General features: G+C 51.2%; 8 protein-coding genes across 8 annotated transcripts; 5 read left to right on the top strand and 3 right to left on the bottom strand.

Annotated features, from left to right (window-relative positions):
• Positions 1-621: 621 nt before the first annotated feature.
• N0V96_006140 (uncharacterized protein) lies at positions 622-1,330 on the top strand (the record flags this gene model as incomplete). Its single annotated transcript, XM_053194018.2, has 3 exons — positions 622-629; positions 683-822; positions 897-1,330. 3 exons carry the CDS (start codon positions 622-624, stop codon positions 1,328-1,330), a joined length of 582 nt encoding a protein of 193 aa, XP_053048594.2.
• A 518-nt stretch (positions 1,331-1,848) lies between these two features.
• N0V96_006139 (uncharacterized protein) lies at positions 1,849-2,449 on the bottom strand (the record flags this gene model as incomplete). Its single annotated transcript, XM_065757602.1, has 2 exons — positions 1,849-2,352; positions 2,444-2,449. The coding sequence occupies 2 exons, from the start codon at positions 2,447-2,449 to the stop codon at positions 1,849-1,851; spliced, it is 510 nt and encodes a 169-aa protein (XP_065613945.1).
• A 2,328-nt stretch (positions 2,450-4,777) lies between these two features.
• N0V96_006138 (uncharacterized protein) lies at positions 4,778-5,306 on the top strand (the record flags this gene model as incomplete). Its single annotated transcript, XM_053194015.2, has 2 exons — positions 4,778-4,781; positions 4,825-5,306. 2 exons carry the CDS (start codon positions 4,778-4,780, stop codon positions 5,304-5,306), a joined length of 486 nt encoding a protein of 161 aa, XP_053048591.2.
• A 156-nt stretch (positions 5,307-5,462) lies between these two features.
• Positions 5,463-5,959, top strand: CTB9 (Hydroxylase/desaturase ctb9; the record flags this gene model as incomplete). Its single annotated transcript, XM_065757601.1, has 2 exons — positions 5,463-5,468; positions 5,504-5,959. The coding sequence occupies 2 exons, from the start codon at positions 5,463-5,465 to the stop codon at positions 5,957-5,959; spliced, it is 462 nt and encodes a 153-aa protein (XP_065613944.1).
• Positions 5,960-7,234: 1,275 nt separating this feature from the next.
• CTB4 (Cercosporin MFS transporter ctb4) lies at positions 7,235-7,961 on the bottom strand (the record flags this gene model as incomplete). The annotated part of the gene is made up of 2 exons (XM_065757600.1): positions 7,235-7,847; positions 7,954-7,961. The coding sequence occupies 2 exons, from the start codon at positions 7,959-7,961 to the stop codon at positions 7,235-7,237; spliced, it is 621 nt and encodes a 206-aa protein (XP_065613943.1).
• A 3,058-nt stretch (positions 7,962-11,019) lies between these two features.
• Positions 11,020-12,909, top strand: N0V96_006135 (uncharacterized protein; the record flags this gene model as incomplete). The annotated part of the gene is made up of 2 exons (XM_065757599.1): positions 11,020-11,028; positions 11,128-12,909. 2 exons carry the CDS (start codon positions 11,020-11,022, stop codon positions 12,907-12,909), a joined length of 1,791 nt encoding a protein of 596 aa, XP_065613942.1.
• Positions 12,910-13,324: 415 nt separating this feature from the next.
• Positions 13,325-14,220, bottom strand: N0V96_006134 (uncharacterized protein; the record flags this gene model as incomplete). Its single annotated transcript, XM_065757598.1, has 2 exons — positions 13,325-14,120; positions 14,213-14,220. 2 exons carry the CDS (start codon positions 14,218-14,220, stop codon positions 13,325-13,327), a joined length of 804 nt encoding a protein of 267 aa, XP_065613941.1.
• Positions 14,221-14,771: 551 nt separating this feature from the next.
• CTB5 (FAD-dependent monooxygenase ctb5) lies at positions 14,772-16,464 on the top strand (the record flags this gene model as incomplete). The annotated part of the gene is made up of 2 exons (XM_053194010.2): positions 14,772-14,918; positions 14,977-16,464. The coding sequence occupies 2 exons, from the start codon at positions 14,772-14,774 to the stop codon at positions 16,462-16,464; spliced, it is 1,635 nt and encodes a 544-aa protein (XP_053048586.1).
• Positions 16,465-18,121: the final 1,657 nt, after the last annotated feature.

The following is an 18,121-nucleotide window of genomic DNA, read 5'->3' as shown; positions in this document are numbered from 1 at the left end:
AGAGTCTCTGATAGTGGTGCCTTGAGGACTTTTTGAATGGTCCTTATTGCCGGTCAAGTACTCCGTCAAAATCAGTTGAGAATACTCGGCAGGTTCCTCGTACGAGTTCCTGCTTGCGGGGTTCAGGTGCGGTGTAAAGTTTGGCCCTGCGTGTTGCTCCTCTTCATTCCCCGACTGAAGGGAGCCGTGGACTCATTAAATGCAAGACTGACATTCCCACTATCCGCCTTCAACTTCACACTGGTTCGGCGGCGATTGATTCACCACTCTTTTCAGAACACCCAGCTTCGTACTCGTTGTAGCAAGCTACCATTGCCTTTTGCAAATATGCCCCACTCCACACAGAAGCCGGAGTCGGTTGAGGCTTATGTCAATTATCACCAACCGCCGCCTAAGGGTGAGGCATTCCCCGTCCAAATGATCGCCACTGTGGGCTTTCAGCGCACCAAGTACAATCGACAACTCGTTCCGGTCACAGACATGCACACGTGCGACGAAGAGTTCAATCTCGATACACAGGGCTTCAAGGTTGTCGAAAGCACTGTTCAGGAAAGGGGCTGGCAGGGAGACTACAGATTTGGTCTTCCCGACCAGCTTCGGAAGGATGTTCAAGAGCTCTTGATGAGACAGTAAGAGCAGCCGTATGCAAATTATAAAGATTATTGACTGACAAGCCACGAAGCTCGGGCGCAACATACGTGCACCCATTTGCCCCTCATGTCATACGTCGTGATCCTCATGAGAAGATTCTCAACATTCCGGATGACCTTCCTGACTCCCAGGTCCTAAACATGCAGCCACCCGCCATGTTCATTCACGTCGGTAAGTATAATAATGCTATGATTATTCCAGAGTGCGATACTCACATAGGAAAGATCAATCATACAAAGGTGCAGAGTTGGTGCTCGATCGGCTTCCCGAAGCAGAGATGCTTCGTGCCAAGACCAAGACCCGGTGGGGAATTATCAACGTCTGGCACCCACTCAAGCTAGTTCAACGTGAGCCGCTGGCGGTCTGTGATGCGCGAAGCGTCGAGGAGTCTGATCTACGCCCCGTCACCACGCGCATCGTTCTGGGCAAGCCGCCTAATACGATCAACAAGGACAACGAGCAATGGCACATGGTGGCGAGTCCGAACCATAAATGGTACTACGCCAGCAACATGACCCCGGACGAGGCGCTCCTGATCAAGATTTTCGATACCAAGCTGGATGGCAGAGCTAGAAGGGTGCCGCACACCGCAATTCAGACACCAAAGGATGTTGGGCCACCACGAGAGAGTATTGAGATCAGGTGCCTTGTTTTCTGGGAGGACCAGGAATTGGAGTAAAGGAAATTAGTAGTGTTCTGAGATCATATGTATATATATACATATATATGTAGTACTTTATGTAGCCAGCGAGATAGGCAAATTGAGAAGACCGCAGGGAAATCGAACTACCATTGTTACCTTGGATAAGATAAAAGGCCGTAAATGACCCAAATGCGCAGCCGATTCAACATCTGGGTCGGAGCAAAGATTTTAGGATGAGGTAAGGATTTTGAGACCCAGTCAGTCCTTATGAAACAAGCCCTCATCTCATGAAGACATATGTATCATGACCGGGATTGATTGTTTACTAATACCGAATTGTCGGCTTTTCGATCTCGACTACATCAGGGGCGGAAATACGATAGTCTCTGATTGCATCGCATTATCTCTGAAGCCAATTATCTGAGGCAATTGCCAAGGCAATTGGAATTACATGTTTGGTTCTTTTAGATATGAGGCTATGTCACAGGATCCATCATTGGAAGTCACCGTAGCCAGAACAAAGTTCTATTTCAATGAACTTTCAGTCATCTTAACTACCAAGGCTGGACAGGCGTGCCGTAAACCGCCATGTTCACCACTTTTCCGACATCGGCATCTCTCTTTCCTTCAACAACATCAACAAGTGCCTTGCCACCTGCCGAAGGGTCTCCAGCACCCATCTTCTTCATGGACTCCGGGTCACCCTCGCCAATGTCAGTGGCGAAGAAGCCAGGAGCCACGCACCAGACCTTGACGCCGTCGTTCTTCAACATGCGCACCCATTCCAGCATGACCATATTGAGGCCGACCTTAGCCGCTCTGTATGAAATGGTGCCCACAGGCTTAGGGGTTCCGGCTGGCGGTACCCTGTAGGTGAAGTGAGAGGAGTCGGCTGCGTTTTCCAGCGAGGACACACCGCTAGTGTTGAAGATAAGACGAGGGTCAGAAGACTTGAGCAAGAGCGGGAGGAACGTGTCTGCAATGATATGGGGGCCAGTGACGTTAATGTCCCAGGACTTATTGTAGGCCTCGCGGACTGTCATGTTGCCGCGTTCAATCTGTTGATCCAGCATGACGCCTGTAGAAGAAAAGAGAGTCAGCTAAAAGCTTCCGGAGACCAATCCCTAAAGTGCAACAAGAGTGGCATACCGGCATTGTTGACAAGTGCATCAATCCTGTCAACCTTGCTTGCAACAGTCTCGTAAGCCTCTCTGATGGAGTCGTCGCTTTCAACATCGAGCTGAAGTGGCTCGACGGTGCTGTTAGACTTGACCTCCGCCGCAGCAGTCTCAGCAGCGGCCTTTCCCTTGGCAAAGTCACGGCTGCCTAGGAAGACGTGGTACTTTTGCTTGGATCCGAGCAATGTCTTGACTGCTTGGTATCCGAGGCCCTTGTTGGCTCCAGTGATGAGAACAATCTTGCGGTCAGCCATCGTGAAGAGCTACTAAAGCGAGATATGGGTTGTTGGCTGTTGGAAAGCGGGGAGAAGAAAGTGGTGGTGCTGCAGTGAACGATAGACGATTGTCTGGCCTATATGTTGACTAAAGAGTCGGGTGTTAAGCAAACGAAGTAGAAGTCAGGGAAAGTTAGCATTTATATCATATCCAAGTAGAAAGCAAATGAGGTGCATGGAACCGTCTTGGTCAACATCTCCCTGATCCAGTTGTCGAGCCGGCAATCGTACAACTTGCACTCTGAACTATAACTTAAGCCCACGCGGAATCAGGGCTTTTGCCGTCGACAAAGTTGAGATTATCGGCAGGTAAACGATTTAGCAGCTCAGAGCTCTTTGGGCGATGTTTCCCGCCCGCGGTAACCGGGCCGGGGAACTGTGAACTCTCGCAGTGCCCGACTCAGCGCTAGGGCCGCACAGCAGCCACGCTGCCAAAGGATGAATGCGTACGGATAGACTGGAGCCGAGCTTGGAGCTTCGGACAGAACGCGAGGGAGGAGAGCTCGAGATTTGAAAGAGCACTGCAGACATCTAAAAGGTGATGCCCACCCCGCGAAGCCTGTGGAGTGGGAGCCGCGGTCTGGGTCGCTGAAATCTCATTCCGACAACTCAACTTCAAAAACAGGCAGCATGGGCTCCCTCGAACAGCCAAAGCGCAACTTTGCTTACAGCATCTACGTCTATAAGAAAGCAGACCAGGATGAGCAGAGCCACCACAACCACATTGAAAGCGTAAATACTCCAATCATCAAACCACTACTGGAGAAATATGGAGCTGTATCCTACACTGTGGTATGTAAGATGTCCTGTGTTCGTAGAACAAATTGTCTAACTGAAGAACAACGTCAATAGACCCACAACGATGCCTCCGCCAAAGCAGACTTCAAGAAGCTGTTCCCTGACGCACCTATTGCTATGCTGCTGGATTACGATTCGGTCATTTCAATAATCGTACCCAATATCGGGTGCATAGAGAAGATGCGTGATGACCCTGACTTCTTGGGCAAATTCATTCCCGACCATTTTAACTTCGCTGATATGAGCCGGAGTCGGTAAGTTGAATATCATCCATGTTTGCAAAGTTACTTGGCGCTCTCAATTGCTAACGCTTGATTTAGCTGTGTTGTGGGATGGGCAGAGCACTATACATTTTAGCAGGTCAGCCGAGAAGTTACTGGAATAGACCCATTACTTTGTTTCTTGAAGTAGTCCAAATGGCCATGAAAATTTCAGTTTTGGTTTGGGTAAAATGATCATTCCTTCGTGCATGGTCAAGGTTCATGTTTTCATGATTTGCTCTTCTTGATGCATAGTTATGTGTAAGAAGCGTATCGTGATGTCCATTTTAGACCAAAACGTCTACTGTAACTTACTGATGCTCCCGAACAATCTTTCCGAATGAACCTTCTCTGAATAGACGAAGAGGTCTCAATCAATTCCCGGGCTTCCAGCTAGGAGAAATCTCGGCATACTGCTGCTACATCTTATGGCAATTTCCTCAATTTCCTCATCACGCTCGCAGGATTCTCAAAAGCTGCAGGCCCACCCACAATAATTGATCGTGACGCCTACAGTGGGATGTTGTACAGTACATGTAGCGGCAGATCCCACCCGACCTGTGGCTCCAGGCAGGTTCAGTGAAGTTTCTTACTGCTGTCTTCCGCACTCTGGCCTTGGAACACATAACTTTAGACCCTTTGGACAGTGTCATTAGACTGCCAAGTGGGCTCCTTTTACATCGCGATCTTCATCTCATCCTTAAGATACCCGGATCTGGGCCAGCCGTGTATGCGCAAGATTATGATTTCGTAGGGGTTACCTGCCTGTATCGACCGGCAACACCTTTTATCGAAACTTAGACCCCGTGCACAGCGACCGGGAACTCAATCACCGCAAAAAAACTAGGGAGCATAGACCGGCACTTGCTGCACCGGCGACAAGAACGCCGTGATCATCAATACGAAGCTCGGAAGGCTTACTGGTGCCTCTGAACCACACCAAAATGTTGGATATTAAAGGTCGACTTATGCATGCGTTCGTCGGACAATCGTATCACTTCAACAGTCAAGCTCATTAGTCTATGCCAATAATAACTTGCCCATCATGCCTACTCTTGAACTGAACTATGCCACAAAGGACGAGCTTGCCTTCCTCGACACTGAGGTCAAGAGAAAGCTCAGAGTCTCGGGCGACAAGATCGAGTACACCGCCACCGAGCTCGCGGAGAAGGACAGCGAGGAGCGCGCAAAGCTCGCTGGCGTCTACAACTTGAACAAAGAGTCTTACGATGCCACCCTCAACTATCGTCTCTGCCCTACCAAGGGCGGCGACGAAATGATCTGGGGCGGCACCTTTGCGCAGATGCGCCGCAAATATGACCCGCGGCCGGTCAAGATCTACAACGCTCGTGGCAAGGAGTCCGAGTTCAGCCTGGACAAGACTGGATTCCAATTCGAGCATTTCCCTACTTCGTATAAAGACTTCCCGTGGAGTCCGATCGACGAAAAGCTCAATAAGATTTACAATGCTGAGTGTGAGGAGTTTATGAGAAAGCTGTAAGTGTCTTCCAGAAAGAACAGTCTATAACTTTTACTGACCTAAATATCAGCACCGGAGCGAGTGACGTCCGAGTTATCTCTCACATCATCCGTCAGCGTCAGTGGGAGAGCGCCGACCCTGAAGAAGACAAGGACAAGCCAGACATGGCCATGACCGATGGCGGTCTGCTCTCGGCCCGCTTCGTCCACATCGACCAGTCGGACCTCGGCGCCAAGCGCCGCCTCTACGATGACCTTCCTCCCGGAGAAGGCGCCAAGCACGACGGCAAGCACCGTTGGGCCATCGTCAACCTCTGGAGACCCATGGACGAGGTCCACCGTGAGCCTCTGGCCTTGTGCGACGCCAGGTCAGTTCGTGACGACGAGCTCCACGATACCATGCACTGCGTTCCCTTCCGGTGGCCTCACAAGCCTACCGAAAACCACATGTGGCAGATTGCACCGCCCGAAACGCCTGACCAGCACAAGTGGTGGTTCCGAGGTGGTATGACGAGAGACGATGTCATTCTCATCAAGATCTTTGACTCCAAGAAGGATGGTAGGGCTAGGCGTACTCCGCACAGTGCTTTCCCTACGCCTGATGATATCGGTCCCGCCAGACGGAGCATCGAGACCAGATTCTTCCTTTTCTGGGAGGACCAGAGCTGCGAGTAAATGTTTAATGGGCAAAGCAGCTACCGCACACGTATCAAAGTAGATTGTAGCATATGACTGAGTTTAGCTAGGCGAATCCAGTTTCCTTCCTGAGCTTCGTCGATTTTCTCTTGTCAGGGACTTTGGTCTTATCATTGTAGCTTTTGATTCACTGCAAAATCGAAACAAGCATAAGAAAACTGGCAGGTTTCTCCCAGTGTCCATTCCGATGAGAAAGTGATCTATTTGAAAAGTCGACAAGACACTTCATTGTTAAAATCTCAAGAACTTTCAGACGAGCCGTTGAGTACAGATGCATGTGAGGCATGCAAAAAATCGAATTTGACCAAATGGCTTTATTGATACACCTGCACACGAAGTGATCCATCACGGCATGTGAAATCTCAACTCACGACTTCTGATGCGACGAGGGTTATTCGAAATAAGCATGCTCTTCTAATCCCCATTTCCAATCTAATCTACCTCGATACACCCCAAGGCATCCTTCCAAGCGTCCTATTTGCAGCGACTTTACTAGAGCTATCTATAAACCACCGTGATGTTCTTTATCATGAAGTCTACAAGATGATCTATTCCAGAACCTGTTCTATTCATGAACTTGGGACCTTATTGTCCGTATGAGGGGGACCATTTGCTGCGGGCGCGAATCTTATCCCCATAGTGATAGAAGAGGAACGGGATAGGAGCCAAGACTACACCAAACAAAGCCAGCAGCGAAGTGGCACGGGCGACACCAATCGAAGTATACATGGATGTACTTCTTGAAGTCAGCAACGAGGGCAGCAATATTCCGGGGCGAACCTGATGTAGAAGTGGAGGACTCACGCAAACACCGGGAACCCAGACGCGAAAAGTGACCGCATGAAGGTGTTAGCCGCGATGGCCGAGTTGGAGTTGATCCCGTAGCAGTCGACAATGTAATTCATCCCCTGCATGTTAATCAAGATGATGCCAATACCGATAGGTACACCGGCAACAATCTGCGGCCAAGGGTCCGTGGACGGCGAGCTCGTCGCCGCGAACCAGAACATGCCGACGGGCAGACAGACTGTCCCAATCATCATCAGCAAGAGCCTGTTTTCCTGCGGGCGGCCAGCCTTAGGATCTGGCGACAACTTGGTGTTGACTGTCGCGATGATGAGCGCGCCGCCGAGGATGGTGCCTAGTAAGATGGAAAGGAGCGGGAGGCCGGCAGAGGTGGAGTCCCAGTGGCGCTCGCGTTCGAAAGACATTGGGTAGGCGAGGAAAAAGATGTACATGAGTCCTAGAATGTCGTCAGTTAATGTTTTGTTGCAAGCGTGTGTAAGCTGGTAGCGTACCGAAGACGACGGAGATGTAAGTGGACATCAACAAGAGAATAGGCTCCAAAAAGAGCATCTCGGCCGGACGTGAGAGGCACTTCTCGACAATGTCATTGAGGTTGCTCTCCTGCTCTTCAGACTTTGCCCGCAGAGCCCAGTTGCGCGTCATATGACGCATTCGCTTTGCCCGTCTTTCTAAGAGGATCGGGGAATATGTCTCGGTCAAGGCTGGATATGTGACCACAGCGATGGTAAGCGTAAAGATGGCCGTGATGTTGAAGATCCACCGCCATCCCAGGAGCGGACTCTTGACAATGACAGAGCCAATCATGGGGCCGAGGACGGGCCCGATCATGAGAAAAGTTCCCGTGCAGGGCATGGCGAAACCCCGCTGCTTCGGGGTCCAGATATCGGCGAGTGTGCCGCTGAGGATAGCGGACGGTGCGGCGCCGAAGACACCCTGCAGGAAGCGGAAGACGAAGATTGTGTACAGACTTTGGGCACTGGCTGCCGGGAGCTGGAGGAGGGCGAAGGTTACGTAGCCGACCATCAAAGGGCGCTTTCTCCCATAGCGTTCGGAGAGAGGCCTGTAACGGAGGTGTAAATCGTTAGCTTAGGCACATTCTCAAGCCACGGAGGGGCACACGAGGGACAAGTATCTCATACCCAAAGATGATGGGACCAACAGCAAACCCAAGCATAAAGAGCGAAGTGCCGCCGAAGACCATGTTCTGTACCGTGGTGTTATACTCAGCGGCAGTTACGCCAGCAGCCGCGCTGAACACGGACGACGAAAAGGTCGTCGAAAGCACATACAGCGCCAGCACCAGCGTGATGAGCCATTTGCGGGGGGTAGGCAGGTTCTGAGGGCAGCCCTTGTCGTCTGGGCTGAGCCAGTCGACAATGAAGTCACCGCCTTGAATCTTGGCGATGACCTGCTCGTCGAGGGACAGCGGCTCCTCTGCATATGCAGGTTCTGCTGGACTTGCGTCTGCTGGCGGCGCCATGGTGGGTATACACCTCGCGTCGGATTGAACAGAACAAAAATTGTAGAAATACACAGAAGGAAAGAATAGAAGGATTGACTTTGAAGAGAGAATGGTGAACGAAAACAGAGTCAGTTAGAAGCTTGTCCAAAATTTGTAGTGGAATATGGTCATCACTTTAGCCAATAATTGAGAACATCCACCTAGCTAGATCACTGGAAAAATTCTTGCTAAAACTGTCATCGCGTAGAGAGGGCCTAATGCTGCTCTACTTTATTGAAGAAGCTGACTCCCGGGGACACGGCAACCGTCGCTCAGATCGTAATGGAATAGCCCGACCTCTGAAATCCGCCTGCCGTCTTACACCATGAACATCAGTTGCCGTGGAAGCCGGGACTTGCAATTAGGGGAATCAAGTATTAACAGTTTATCTGCTAGGGACTGGTCACCCGAGGGTTTGCAGACGTAGCTCGGGGTTTTCTCTTCTTCATATCTGGATGCTTCCCGGTTCCTCTCGGGAACGTGTTATCAAATACGTGAAATCGGCGTGATAGTTTTATCACGCCAGTTGAATGAGACCTAGAATATAATCATTGTACCGTTTCAACGTTTTTCACAAGCTGAATCACAGCCATTGACCAGTATAGATGGACCACCGATCAACAATTGTATTTGAATAAGCTGAGTTCCCCGAAAGAGTTCATTGGGTTGAGTGCGGCGATCGATCCCCGAAACCCAGTCGCTATCGGGGCATACCTCGGCAAAGTAAATCAGTAACTCTAGGGCCCCTGCTACCTTGCGACCCACGGGCAGTTGAACTGGTAGCCATCGATTCCGACGTGAGAAGCCCCTCCGAATTAGGGCCTTTCACAGCTGGCAGGACACTAAGAACGCGTAAACAGCGGTTTTCGGGACTGCAACTATTGCTAACTCGGAAGGCGATTAGTACCTGAGCGGTTTGGGATGGCTGGAGCAAGTGTGCTCTGTGGTGCGATCTTTTAGGCGCAGCAGCGGAACAACACAAGAGGTTCATTCAACAGGCGTCACTTGATAATTGCATGGTCATCATAACAGCATAGATGAAAATAATAAATAATTGTCCAAGCAATAGAATTGTATTGCGTTCAGTTAAACGGAACCATCTTGATCTTTCTCATTGGTGATGCTTTGCAAGTATCTCTCCCAGCTTGCTGTCGACCAAGCTGGAGAGATCATCTGTCTTTTGGCCCTTCTGTTCCTTACAGTGAGGAATGCAAGGACGGTCAGAGAGGAGGCACCGATAGCAACGACGAAAGTCTTTGCCATGATCTTCCACGAAGACCAATGAAAAGCCGTGTAGACCCGAATCTTCTTAAAAAAGGATAGACAGGCGGAATCTACAAGACGAAGTTAACCCTCAAGGCTCAAATAGCTTGGCCTTAGCTTGAAATATGATGAATTTACCTCTGTGTCCTAAGGGAGCTAGGACCCCGTCCAGGATATGGGCGACGCCGCCGAAAATGAGCACATCCTCTTTAAGGATCTTTGCTTCGTTGACGAATACTTGCCCTCTAGAGTCACGCCTGACAGTGACTTTCATTCCACTCAAAGTCTCATACTCGTTTCGTCCGGCAGAAAAGGCGGTATGATAGAGAACCCGGTTTGGAATGGCATGATTTGCAACTACCGTTGCCAGCTGCTCCGGTGTAAGAGACCCCAACGCTGCGCTCCACTGTCGTACTGCCTTGTCATCCGGCAGAAAGACAGTTGCGTCCCTTATAGCCTCCAAAACCTCTCTGGTGTTTGATCTTTCAATCATGTCCCAGAACTTGTGAAGGTTACCTAGATTGGTTGTCTCTGAGATGTTGTGCGGCAAAACGAGGTTGCTGTCGATGGTGTGTAGAACGCCATTGTCGTGGGCAATATCCGACTCATTGATGCGCATGACCTTTTGAATACCAGATTCTGCGCACAACGAGCCGTCGATGATGGAGAGCTTCACCACTGGGCCATCTGTGACGTTTGTCAAAATTGGTGGGCGCAATACCGAGTGAGCTAGCTGGACTTCTGTCTTCAATGAAGGATCTGACGACGTGAAGACTTCCTCTAGAAAGTGATATTCGAGAATGGCTCTGGCTAGTGCTGGGTCGATAGTGCTCATATTCAAACCCCAGTTGGCGAGACCAACGAGCGCGTCATCCGTCATTGCCAGGAACGTCGACCTTTCGGCCGTTTGAAACCTTTCCAGCAGATTCAGGTCTTCCAAAAGTTCGTGGAGCATAGATAGTGACCCATGGCTGATCAGGGCTTGGCTTAGAGATTTGGCGGATGCAATGCCCAGCAGCACCGCTGCAAGGGCTATGGGTGGCACCCGCATTTCTTGCAGCGAGACAAAGAAGTCGAAGTCAGATTGACAGGAGGAATTGAAGTTGACAAGCCGCGTGCTGCTGATGAGAAGCGTATACGGACACCTGTTGAACCATTGTCTAAAATGTGATGGTCATGGGCAGGCTCGGGGTTATGTTGCTCGACTCAGCACCGACCGGTCTTTAATTCCCGCTGGACCATCTTCGATGCAAGTGTTCGGCAAGTTTCAGTGTGTCTAGCGCATGCGCTTCCCATGTGGGATGCCATCGACCAAGCTTCATTCCCTCGCACCCCCAAGCCTCCGAATTACACCAACTTCCGCCAGCTTCATGTTCTAGTCTATCCTGACCTATTCTAGCCATTGGCACTTACACACTCGTCGTATGTCCCGATAAGTCTACCGGTGTTTTGGAGCATCAACATCACAATGCACCCTGTTCACATCCTTTCCTACCTTCTGCCCTGGCCGTTATCCAGCTGGTCTTCGGCAACATCACTGGACGCTGGGACGTCCAGCATCCAGCAGTCAGTACAGCGTACCGTGCGCTTTGAGCTCCATCTTACAGCAGGCCAAGTGGACGCACTCGGTGCTGGCCCACGAGCTGCCATTCTCGTGAACAACAGCTTCACCGGTCCTACTCTACACCTCAAGCAAGGCGATGAGGTCGAGGTCATAGTCCGTAACTATCTTCAGGAAGACACAACCATCCACTTTCATGGCATCGAACAACGCAAGACGCCCTGGAGCGATGGCGTACCGGGCCTCACTCAGGGCCAAATCCATCCCGGTGCCTCGTACCGCTACCAGTGGACCGCAGAGCAGTCGGGAACGTTCTTCTACCACGCCCACTCGAAAGGCCAGCTGATGGATGGGCTCTACGGCGCGGTCATTGTCGACGCACTGCCAGAAGTTGACAGGCCTTTTCACCTCATCGATGGGAGCCTGAAAGCTCGGCAGGCAATGCGGAGAGCTGAGCAGAACATGCAGCCGCTCCTGCTCGCCGACTGGAGTCAGTACAAGTTTGACGACTTTTACCATATTGAGGAGATTGCCAACTTCGATCTCGCCTGCACAGATGCGATCATCGTCAATGGCATTGGGTCTCAGTACTGCCTTGATCCGGAGTCCTTGGACAGCATGACGAACCCCATCATCCTCAAGATGCTGCAGGATCTCGGCGAGGACCATATGACGGCGAAAGGTTGCGTACCTCCAATCCAAGCACTCCAAGGCGACTATGATGTGCACCTAGGTAAGCTGCCCGCCGAGTCAATCCGAAAATGCGTAGGCGGCATAAATTCCAAGGGAAACTTCACCATTAGTGTCGACAGCAAAGAAGGTTGGGCGGCACTCACGTTTATGAACGTTGGTGGGCTATATCCACTGCAGGTTTCTATCGATAACCACGATTTACATGTGTATGCGGTCGATGGGCAATACATCAAACCTGTCGTCACAGACCGCGTCTACGTTGGCAATGGTAATCGGGTCTCGGTCCTGGTCAGACTTGACCAGGAGCCAGCTCGATATATGATCAGGATGGCCAACGACCTTCTCAACCAAATTCTTGGAGGTTTTGCCGAGTTGGCGTACGACCGAGCGACAAAGCAGCCAAAAAATCCCCAACCCAAGACGAACTACGCAGGACAGCCTCTCATAAAAAACATTCGCTCTTTCAAGCCCGAGGAGGGTCACCCATTTCCATCGCAACAGCCCGCTCGCAGCCCGGATCGTACATTCAAGTTGTACCTGAGGAAACCAGGCCGCCCTTACGGAGCATACGAATGGAGTCTTTCAGGCCACGAAGTCTACAACATGACAGCCGAGGAACGAGACCCTCCATTCCTCTTCAGACGACCCGATGAGGTGCCACAGAGCGAACTCATTCTACGTACCCAGGTAGGCGAGTGGATTGACATCATTTTGGAGACCGAAGGCCCCTTTGCGCAGAGCCACCCCGTTCACAAGCACGGCAACAAGGTTTACTTCCTGGGCTCTGGGGTCGGGAAGTTTCCCTGGGCCACGGTCGAGGAAGCGGAGCGTGCCCTACCACCCGGGGCCTTCAATTTTGAGAACCCGTCGTACCAAGATACTTTCACAACGCCTGATATCGCTGGCGATGCGCCTGCTGTGTGGACTGTCGTGAGGTACAAGGTAGAGAGCCCTGGCGCTTGGCTTTTGCATTGCCATGTGCAAACTCACCACGCTGGGGGGATGGGTGTAGTCATGCTGGACGGGATTGACAAATTCCCTCAAGTTCCGACGACTTATCTGGAGTGGAATGGCTTTCAGCCGCCGTCTTTGGACTTGAAGTAGCATTGAGTAGGGATTTCAAATTCTTCTGTGTATTTGTTTACTTAAGTAGTCATTTAAGTTGGCAGCTATCTAGAATGTAATTGTCCGATTGTGTTCCCTTTTGCTTAATATGCCTAGATAGTAGGCGAACAGGGGACAAATAACCAATTGTTATTGTGTCAACATTACGTTCCAAACAACCTGTTATATCAGTACCCCTAGTTCGTCCAGCCTGGAAGCCTCAACTTGTGATTTGGCGCCTTGGCCCAATTGAAGTAGCTAAACTCCCTTTTTTCGAAATACTTCATCTTAAAATACGCTAAATTTCTTCTCGTCGCAATAGAAAATACAGCTTGAGAATTACCAGCCACCTCAACAATGGGTTCTTCAATTCGCTATCTGAGTGCTGCGTAACAAGCATCTAACATTGGCCATCCTAGGCCGCATTTCTAGGCTTCGGGGCCGAGTTCCAGGGCAGCCCCCCGTCAATAGGCTCATTCCGGACTCTCGTGGCAATCAATTCCTCAAACTCGTCTTTCGGTATGATAGGCAACTCTAGAAACTTGTTCCCCTTGCCATCCCAAGCGGTGTTATGCTTTCCGCCAAAGATGGTGTTATGAATGACAAGAAACGTAGCAAAGATGGGCGGTGTAGTCCCTTCCGCCTCCGCCCTTCTGAACATAGCAAGCCCATCCTTGAGCTTTTCCTCCCCATCAACATGCTGGACAGGCCACGTCTTGCCAGAAAGCTTCTCGGCGATATCAAGCATCTCCTTCTGCGATGTTGTATAGTCCTGGATGAAGATAGCGCCGCTCTCCATGTCACCAGACTTGTCAAAGATGCTCGAGACGGCTTTCGCTAGGGTAGGTCGTCGCGTGACACTTACACGGTGCGTCACGTCACTGACCTGTAGCGCCGTCTGCTCTTGGTAGTTGTACATGTAATTTCCGTTCAGCACGCACCCAAGAAGAGGGCCCGTGGCGATGATGGTCCACTTCATCCCACTCTCGTCTGCCCTTTTCTTCAGGTGTTTCTGGATTGCCACGGCGTCCTTGTAATAAGGTAACTCGGCGACCGCGGGGTTTGTCGAGAGAGAAGTGAAGTCGCTGGGGATAAAGTGCTTGACCGAGCCGGCTTCGACGGCGGCGTCAATTAGTTCGTACTGGTGCGGCCATCCCGCGGGGTTGATGGCGGAGACGACGGCATCCTGGCCGCGGAGGGCCTCGGTGAGGCTTTCTGTGGAAGTGTAGTCGACGACGCGGACGTTCGGCGCGTCTTCCGGGTTAGATCGTGATAGAACAGTAACATCATACCCGGCGTTGACCAGTTCATCGTAAATCTTTTCGCCTACGTAGCCTTTCTGTACTTCTTGTAAGTTGCTTTAGCTGGTGGACAGTTTGAATATGTAATACTCACACCTGCGAGTGCGACCTTGCGGATGGGCGTATCAGTGGTACGGCCGGGCATCTTTGTATTTTCGACAAGTGCAAAACAATTCTTCTAGGTACTGATCTTTCCGAAAGTTGCAGCTTCAGCAGTTATTAATCTCATTAATGCTGTCTCCTCGAGCTTTATGGAGGGCAAAAGATGATGCAATCAAGGAGCTTGGGCCCGGCCCGGGGAACGGGGGCCCGGCCGGGAACAGGATAGTCGGTCATTGTATATCCATTTCCCGTTGTCCCGAAAAGGCAATTTCAGACTGGGCGGGAAACAAGCAAAGCTCGGCAAGTCGATCAGTGAGGTTAAAGCCGAGTCATTAACTGCCCGATCAGCGAATGCTATGAAATCTGCAGCTCCCCTCGAGATCAATAGGTCTGGTGATGAATGTTGGCATCGTCTATCGCAGCATAGTACAGCGAAATCACTTTCAAAAGTTAGCAAACATGTTTGGTGCAGGTCTACCACAGATTCTCCTTGGCCTGCCAGGCCTGTCATCTTTTCATGTTGACTCTGTGCAATCGCCTCTCAGTGGTAGTAATGCCAACCCAGGAAGTAATGTTCACGGAGCCGTGGTTTCATCCTCGAGCTGTGTAAGTACTCTTTCTCGCATTCCTCTGTCCCAAAACATGATACTAATTACTTCGGTAGTGCGAGGCTCTGACTAAATCCTTGGGAAACAACATAGTCGCCTTTCCCAACGGCGCAGCATACAAGTCCTCCATCGGCTCATACTTCAGTCTCAAAGAAGCCGACCTGAAGCCAGCATGCGTGGTCATGCCTGAGTCAGCCCACGACGTATCTCTCGCGATCCGCACGCTCACGGCCGGTGCCGAAGCATGGGACGGCAAATGCCAGTTCGCTATTCGCGGTGGCGGCCACACCCCTTTCAAGGGCGCTGCTAACATGGAAAATGGCATTGTCATCGATCTCAAGAGCATCCCTGCCGCCGGCATCTCTGCCGACCACAAGACCATCACCGTGAGTCCCAGCCAGACTTGGGACCAGGTCACCGAGCAGCTTGACCCCTTTGACCTGAGCACCCTCGGAGCCCGCGTCGCGGGTGTAGGTGTGGGCGGCGCTGTCCTCGGCTGCGGAACTTCCTTCTTCTCCCCCCGCTACGGCTTTATCTGCGATGTCGTCGAGGAATTCGAAGTCGTCCTCGCTAACGGGGACATCGTCCACGCCAGTGCCAGCCAGCACCCCGATCTGTGGAAGGCCCTCCGTGGCGGCGGTAACAACTTCGGTGTCGTCACCGCCATCACGATGAAGACGTTCCCCCAAGGCAAGTTCTGGGGCGGCCAAACTTTCCACGACATCTCCACGCGAAAGGAACACTTCAAGGCCCACGAGACCCTCGCCACTATGCACCCCTACGACCCCTACGTGCACTATATCAACAACCTAGTCCTTAGTAACGCTACAAGAAGCTGGTTCATCGGGAACAGCCTGCAGTATACAAAGAGCGATCCGCCCGTAATCGAGCCAGAGGTCTTCAAGTCTCTTCTTGCTATCGAGCAGAAGCCACTTTTCCCCGGTGGTCCCTCCAACACCATCCGCGTCGACAACGTCACCTCCATTTCGCGCGAGTACGCTGCGCTCGCAACCTACCCGAAGCGCTGGATTTTTGCCACCGTCAGCTTCGCGCCCTCAGCGGACATGATGGAGGAGTTCTTCCAGCTCGCCGACGCAGCCTTCACTCCCCTCCTCGATCTCGACGGCTTCGCGGTCGCCATGGCGTATCAGCCCGTTCCCAGCGTCATGTCGGAACGCAACGGTGCCGTCGACTCCTTGGGGCCTGTCCAGACGCAGGGAAATCTCGTGTACATCCACTTAGGCGTGTCTGTCGATGAGAACGAGAGGGACAGCGACGAGGTCGTGGAAAAGACGGTACAAAAGCTGGTGGGCGATGCTGAGGCCAAGGCCAAGAAGATGGGGTTACACAGGAATTATCTTCAAGCGACGTACGCCGAGAGCTGGCAAAATCCCATTGAGCGCCGGAGTAAGAGCACTTTGGAAGAGCTCCTTGCGACGAGCGAGAAGTATGATCCGCACCAGGTCTTCCAGAAGCAGGTCCCGGGTGGGTTCAAGTTGCCAAAGGTGCCGAGCAACGGAGGTGTGATGACCGATCTCAAGTGATGACGACGACCGAGAATTTCACACTGTTAATCAAGCTTGGGAGAGCGTGTAGAGTTCCCGAGAACGTTACTTCCGTTACATTTCATTACGTTGATCGGAAATACGATGAGCCTCAAAGATGGAAGAAGTTTGGGTGTGTATCTAGCTACATTTCCTCCCTAAATTCAGTAAAGTCTAGCAAAATATTACCTTTGTTGTTATCGCTCGAGAAATAACTAGACTGCATGTTTAGAATTAAGTCGAACGATGTGCTCATCAAGCATATATAGTTTAATCAAAACGTCTAAGTAGTAATATTCCTACTGGGCTGTTTCATGTTGGCCGTACTCAACTTAGTCCTACTCGCCATCATCTCATAGAAGCTTTGAAAAGCATGATGAACTATGAGCACGATCCCATTTCGGTATCGTGAAAACCCGAGGTGTGCCGGATTCGGATTCGATAACCGAAAGTAAGCATCGCTATCTGTGCTTTCGCATTCCGAAACTCAGTGCATACAATTATCATGTCAAGTCCGATTTGGGATTTAGTCTGGATAGAGTTGATGTCAGTTTGCGTTGCGTATGTTTGAGAGTAGCGAGCGTATCAAAGTCTTACCTTCACCCTTGAGACTCAGAAGTTAATGACAGTCGCGAATAACGCATGATCTGCTATTGGTAGATCTTGGCCGATCAAAAGAGCCAGATCGTTGATCGATCAGATTCGCGTCGCGAAGAAGTTGCCTTGATCACTACAGGGCGTGCTACTATCCTTGACAGAGCCTCGATGGTCGGTCTATACACGGTCACAAATTTACATTCGATACCAGAGACACATGGTGTGAACCTGTGAGTTTCGAAATAGAAGACTAATGTAAAAAGGAAAGAAAAACATTCTGGACTGTAATTACAGGAAGCTCCGATGCTCTACAAAGGAAAGTTCAAGACTGTTTTATGATCGATCATGCATCAAATCGACGATTCTGCCACCGAGCAGACTATTCCGAAATGCCAACCATACGCCGACTGATAACGAAGATCCGCCCGCCCTGAACTCCGAAGACACTAGGATAGTGATTTTAAAATAAGAACCAAACAAAGTAAAGTTAGAGGCCCCGTCTGATAGAGTCGACTAATCTATCTGCACCACTACCTCGCATCATGCTGAAGTGATGCTCTCCCTCAATGACCGTAGTCATTATGGACGCACCAGGGAACAGCAAAGCCCACTCCCCGGGTCCGAAATTCTCCCTTTTCTCAGTGAGGAACTTCATCCCCTCACAATCCTCGCCCTCCATCATGGCAGGTGGTAGGGTCGGGTAACGAACTCCATCAAAAGCGCACTCCCCTGCCCAGATGATGTTTACGTGCAACTTCCTCGCCGCCTCGGGTGACATGGCGGGCGCATGATAGTCATGTAGGAGCTCAGTTGAAGCACGGAAGTGAGGCATCAGCCACTCGGGCGGCTCAGACTGCTCCGCGCCGCGACGCATCTCGTTGCGGAAGATACCTACCTTGTTACAGTGGTCGTAGAATCTGTCAGGAAGGTGGTCCAGGCCGTTGTTGGGCGGGGGAGAGTCAATGAGGGTGAGAGAGGTGACTTCCTCGCCGGCGGCAATGAGTTCTTGAGTTACGGCGTAGGCAAGAATGCCGCCCGCTGACCAACCTCCGAGGCGGTA

This window comes from Colletotrichum fioriniae (assembly GCF_027942845.1).
Source record: "Colletotrichum fioriniae strain IMI 355084 chromosome Unknown scaffold_6, whole genome shotgun sequence".
Taxonomy (NCBI): domain Eukaryota; kingdom Fungi; phylum Ascomycota; class Sordariomycetes; order Glomerellales; family Glomerellaceae; genus Colletotrichum; species Colletotrichum fioriniae.
Note: the sequence above shows the minus strand (reverse complement) of the source record. Positions and strands in the feature narration are given on the sequence as shown.